The sequence below is a fragment of the Limulus polyphemus genome, unplaced genomic scaffold (genome assembly GCF_000517525.1).
Source record: "Limulus polyphemus unplaced genomic scaffold, Limulus_polyphemus-2.1.2 Scaffold3540, whole genome shotgun sequence".
Classification (NCBI taxonomy): Eukaryota; Metazoa; Arthropoda; class Merostomata; order Xiphosura; family Limulidae; genus Limulus; species Limulus polyphemus.
In genome coordinates, this window is record NW_013669150.1 from 120,795 (window position 1) to 124,771 (window position 3,977).

Below are 3,977 nucleotides of genomic sequence, written 5' to 3' on the forward strand. Positions count from 1 at the left end.
TACAAGCTTTCAACTTATTCCCATATAAGTCATCAATTTGATAAATAAAACTAACTACAAGCTTTCAACTTATTCCTATATAATTCATCAATCTGGTAAATAGAGCTAACTACAAGCTTTCAACTTATTCCCATATAAGTCATCAATCCGGTATATAAAACTAACTACAAGCTTTCAACTTATTCCTATATAAGTCATCAATCTGGTAAATAAAACTAACTACAAGCTTTCAACTTATTCCCATATAAGTCATCAATCTGATAAATAGAGCTAACTACAAGATTTCAACTTATTCCCATATAAGTCATCAATTTGATAAATAGAGCTAACTACAAGCTTTCAACTTATTCCTATATAAGTCATCAATTTGATAAATAGAGCTAACTACAAGCTTTCAACTTATTCCCATATAAGTCATCAATCTGATAAATAGAGCTAACTACAAGCTTTCAACTTATTCCCGTATAAGTCATCAATTTGGTAAATAGAGCTAACCACAAGCTTTCAACTTATTCCCATATAAGTCATCAATTTGATAAATAGAGCTAACTACAAGCTTTCAACTTATTCCTATATAAGTCATCAATTTGATAAATAAAACTAACTACAAGCTTTCAACTTATTCCTATATAAGTCATCAATTTGATAAATAAAACTAACTACAAGCTTTCAACTTATTCCTATATAAGTCATCAATCTGATAAATAGAGCTAACCACAAGCTTTCAACTTATTCCCATATAAGTCATCAATTTGATAAATAGAGCTAACTACAAGCTTTCAACTTATTCCCATATAAGTCATCAATCTGGTAAATAAAACTAACTACAAGCTTTCAACTTATTCCCATATAAGTCATCAATCTGGTAAATAAAACTAACTACAAGCTTTCAACTTATTCCCATATAAGTCATCAATCTGATAAATAAAACTAACTACAAGCTTTCAACTTATTCCCATATAAGTCATCAATCCGGTATATAAAACTAACTACAAGCTCATCTTAGCTTTTTCCCAGAAAAGTCAACAATCTAATAATTTCAGCTGACTGTAAGCTCATTTGAACATATTTGAAGATATGTCATCAATTTGGTAAATAGAGCTAATTGCAGTCTCAGTTATGCTCTGAGTTAATACCTACGACTTGACCATGTGCAGGATAAAGGTGATGCCTTTCAGTTTGTAAAAGATGCAATATTGTTTGAGTTAATGTTTATAACTTTACCAACTCTTCTAAGCTAGCTGAAGCTTATGAGAAATTACTGGAATTATGACCAAAAATATCATTAACAGCAACGGTACCATAAGAAAGAATACTGAATTAACTATACTCATTATCATGTTGATAACAGCAAGGGTACCATAAGAAAGAATACTGAATTAACTATACTCATTATCATGTTGATAACAGCAAGGGTACCATAAGAAAGAATACTGAATTAACTATACTCATTATCATGTTGATAACAGCAAGGGTACTGAATTAACTATACTCATTATCATGTTGATAACAGCAAGGGTACTGAATTAACTATACTCATTATCAAGTTGATAACAGCAAGGGTACTGAATTAACTATACTCATTATCAGGTTGATAACAGCAAGGGTACTGAATTAACTATACTCATTATCAGGTTGATAACAGCAAGGGTACTGAATTAACTATACTCATTATCAGGTTGATAACAGCAAGGGTACTGAATTAACTATACTCATTATCAGGTTGATAACAGCAAGAATACTGAATTAACTATACTCATTATCAGGCTTGATAACAGCAAGGGTACTGAATTAACTATACTCATTGTCAGGTTGATTTGCTCTAAGTAGATAAGTTTCCCTGATTGGAAGTTAGTATTAATGTGTAGAGAAAGATGATGTTTTTCAGTTGACGGAGCATGCATTATTTTCTGAGTTAATATCTGTGAATTGAGCATGTTCCTAACAAAGGTTATGACTTTCAGTTTGCTTCTTACTGAACAGAGACAGAAAAAAGATTAAACTGGAAAAGAATGAATCGTCTTTATATTTGTCAAGCATAAAACAAATATCTGAAGTAAACTGTGATCTATTTGTTGTAAATAATTCTGTTTAAAGGTATATCTTTGAGTAGTATTTGAGGATTGGGACATTTGTCACTGGGCAGCAGTGTTAAAAAGAAATGGGTGTCTTATTTCAAATACAGAATACAGAGATTGGTCCTGAAGAGGTAGGAGTTGCATATTGGGATCCACACAAGTTTAAGTTTTACATCACCCAAGCTGTGTAGCATTTTCTTTTCTGTCAAAGTTGTGGAACAGTCTTTCTTTGTGTTATCCAAAAGAAATGAATCTCTGTGTAGTTCCCCATCATAATTTTTATTGACTCCCAGAACAGAAATTGGGTTCACATTAGACTAGTGTATGATAAGACTCAAGACAAGTCAGAAAGTGTGCAAGTACAAATTTCATAGATGCCTTTGGTCTGCAGATGTGGCTAGTGGGAGTTCTAAATCTAGAAAAAGAGAGAGTTGAGGCCATTACATGTAGTCCATTCGTTCCAACAACTATGCCAGAACCTCATCCAACTGCCATCTATACAGTTTTTCCCACCACCATGGAGCCAAGATATAAAAGTTAGAAGCTAGCAGGATTAGCATATACATATTACTGTTAAGCTTAAAGTGAACATATAGGGGAGAGGACTATAACATGCTCATATCTAGCTACACAAACTAGGGAATAGGCTTGGCTATAGGTTAAACACTAGCCAGAGCCCTATAGGGGGGATTACATAGTCCATGAGAGTAAGTATGAAGGCTTTATGCTGGTTTAACATATTATTGTACTGAAAAACAAAAAATCAAGGAATTACAACAACAACAAGATATATTTTTATATGATGAATCAGTTGATTTGAATAATGGATGAAGTAGCAAAATCCATTTGTAATAGTCAACTGAGTAAAAATAAAACAATTAATTTTAAGTAAACTTGGTTCACACGAATACAAGTTGAGTAAAATTAGGTTATAAATTTAAGGAGTAATATGATAACTAGTATAAAGGTGAGAGAGAGGCTAAGCATGACATTTTGAGAAGGAAGATCTGTTATAAAACCAAAAGGAAGTACTGAATAAGGTAAGATCTATGATTATTTTAACTCTCAATGCTTTTTATTAATTCTATTTAAATATGGCACAAACTATTGGTAGTGGAATACCTTGTGAACTTAGGCTATTTGTTTCACAATAGAATGCTATACATTATGTATATGAATATAATGGCTTAAAGAGAATATTGGAAAGTTTATTTTGAAATATATTCAGGTCATATAAAGAGATGTGCATATTTTATAAGATAATCACTTATGTTTTGCTTAACTTGATTTTTTTTATCAGAATGATTTTTTTTAAATAACATTTACTTTAATACCAACAAGTACTCCTTATATTTTAATGAGATAGAAAGAAACAACAAATTACTTTCAAATATTATAGAAGTTGTTTTCAAGTATTGCATTTTTTGTCACTGTATGCAAAAAACTGTTGAATTATAATTTATTTTAAATAGTAGCATAATTTTCTTTTAAAAAGTCTTAAATTCATTATATATAATAGGTTTCAAGTTTTTCAAAAGTTTTATGATAAATGTTTTTAAAATTTTATCTTTAATTTCACTGAAAATCTTTAATAATCTTATCCTTAGACTCACTACAAAAATAAATTGCAACTGACTGTTTATAGCAACCCCAATGTCCAACATGTGATTCTTCAAGGATCAGGCATTCAGCCTAAACTAAGCATCACTCCAGAAAGATTGGATTTTGGACAGACTCTACCACGGGCCTCACTGAAGACTATTGAAGTGAAAATCTATAATCCTGGTGTCTTCCCATTAGAGTTCAGCTGTGTAGAATTTGATTATACACTAGTAGAGGAAAAGAAGGTAGGTAGAAAGAAGACTATTGAAATGAAAATCTGTAATCCTGGTGTCTTCC

The 3,977-nt window shown here is 31.1% G+C and overlaps 1 protein-coding gene across 1 annotated transcript in view; it reads left to right on the top strand.

Moving 5' to 3' along the window:
• Positions 1 to 3,959, top strand: part of LOC111088322 (hydrocephalus-inducing protein-like) — a gene marked incomplete at its 3' end in the record, with an annotated part of 13,749 nt that extends 9,790 nt beyond the window's left edge. The window contains exon 7 of the mRNA XM_022398089.1: positions 3,686 to 3,959. Coding sequence (XP_022253797.1) covers positions 3,686 to 3,959 — 274 coding nt within the window. The remainder of the gene's footprint in view (positions 1 to 3,685) is intronic.
• Positions 3,960 to 3,977: the final 18 nt, after the last annotated feature.